The sequence below is a fragment of the Onychostruthus taczanowskii genome, unplaced genomic scaffold, assembly GCF_017590055.1.
Source record: "Onychostruthus taczanowskii isolate IOZ18803 unplaced genomic scaffold, ASM1759005v1 scaffold1064, whole genome shotgun sequence".
NCBI classification, from domain to species: domain Eukaryota; kingdom Metazoa; phylum Chordata; class Aves; order Passeriformes; family Passeridae; genus Onychostruthus; species Onychostruthus taczanowskii.
In genome coordinates this window covers 1-1,555 of record NW_024497231.1, presented here as the reverse complement: position 1 = coordinate 1,555, position 1,555 = coordinate 1, and the positions used below count along the sequence as shown (strand labels likewise).

At 42.6% G+C, this 1,555-nt stretch overlaps 1 protein-coding gene across 1 annotated transcript in view; it reads left to right on the top strand.

Annotated features, from left to right (window-relative positions):
- Nucleotides 1-1,555, top strand: part of POLR1H (RNA polymerase I subunit H) — a gene marked incomplete at its 5' end in the record, with an annotated part of 4,757 nt that extends 3,202 nt beyond the window's left edge. Inside the window, 2 exons of the mRNA XM_041417431.1 lie at nucleotides 524-633; nucleotides 1,434-1,555. Coding sequence (XP_041273365.1) covers nucleotides 524-633; nucleotides 1,434-1,458 — 135 coding nt within the window. The remainder of the gene's footprint in view (nucleotides 1-523; nucleotides 634-1,433) is intronic.

Genomic DNA, 1,555 nt, shown 5'->3' with positions numbered 1-1,555 from the left:
TTTTAGGTGGACAGACCCTGCCCCAGATGTTCCCACCAGGGCATGTGGTTCCACAGGAGATGTTGTGTTTATTTTTGGGGTGAATAATTTGAATTTTGGGTTATTTCAGGTCGATAGGAGCTGCCCCAGGTGCTCCCACCAGGGCATGTGGTTCCACAGGAGATGTTGGGGATATTTTTGGGGTGAATAATTACAATTTTGGGTAATTTTTAGGTGGACAGACCCTGCCCCAGGTGCTCCCACCAGGGCATGTGGTTCCACAGGAGATGTTATGGATATTTTTACTGTAAATAATTACAATTTTGGTTTATTTTAGGTTGATAGAACGTGCCCCAGATGCTCCCACCTGGGCATGTGGTTCCACAGGAGATGTTATGGATATTTTTACTGTAAATAATTACAATTTTGGTTTATTTTAGGTTGAAAGAACGTGCCCCAGATGCTCCCACCTGGGCATGTGGTTCCACAGGAGATGTTGTGTATATTTTTGGGGTGAATAAATGGATTTTTGGGTATTTTTTAGGTGGACAGACCCTGCCCCAGATGTTCCCACCAGGGCATGTGGTTCCACACGCGGCAGATGCGCTCGGCCGACGAGGGCCAGACGGTTTTCTACACCTGCCCCCGCTGCAGGTGAGGCCAGAGCGCCCCAAAACACCCAAAAATAACACCAAAAACACCCCCAAAACACCCCAAAATAACACCCTAAAGTATTCCCCAAAATAACACCAAAAACACCCCAAAAATATCCCTGAAATAACCCCCAAAAACACCCCAAAATAACCCCAAAACCACCCCAAAACACCCAAAAACCACCCCAAAAAACCCCAAAATAACCCTGAAAAATCACTCCAAAATAACCCCAAAACCACCCCAAAATAACCCGAAATAATCCCTGGAAACAGCCCAAAATAACCCTAAAATGTCCCCAAAATAACCACAAAAACACCCCAAAACATCCCAAAAATGTCCCCAAAAACACCCCAAAATAACCTTAAAATGTCCCCAAAATAACCCCAAAAAACAGCCCAAAATATCCCTGAAATAATCCCTGAAATAACCCAAAATATCCCAAAAAAACCCCCAAAAAAACCCCAAAACCACCCCAAAATAACCCCGAAAAATCACTCCAAAATAACCCCAAAAACACCCCAAAATATCCCTGAAATAATCCCTAAAACACCCCAAAATATCCCCAAAAAAACCCCAAAATAATCCCTAAAAACACCCTGAGATAAACCCAAAATAACCCCAAAATACTCCTTAAAAAAACCCAAAATAATCCATAAAATAAACCCAAAACAGCCCCAAAATTCCCCCAAAAAAACCCCAAATTCCCCCAAAAAATGCCCCGAAATAACCCCAAAAAACCCCAAAATCCCAAATATTCCCCCAAAATCCCGAATTTCCCAACCCCTCCCCTTTTCCCGCAGGTTCCAGGAGAAGGAAGATTCCTGAAATTCCAAATTTTGGGCATTTTTGGAGAAGATTTTTGGGATTTTTTTTTCAATTTTTTGGGATTTTGGCGGAATTTTTTCCCCAATTTTTTGGGATT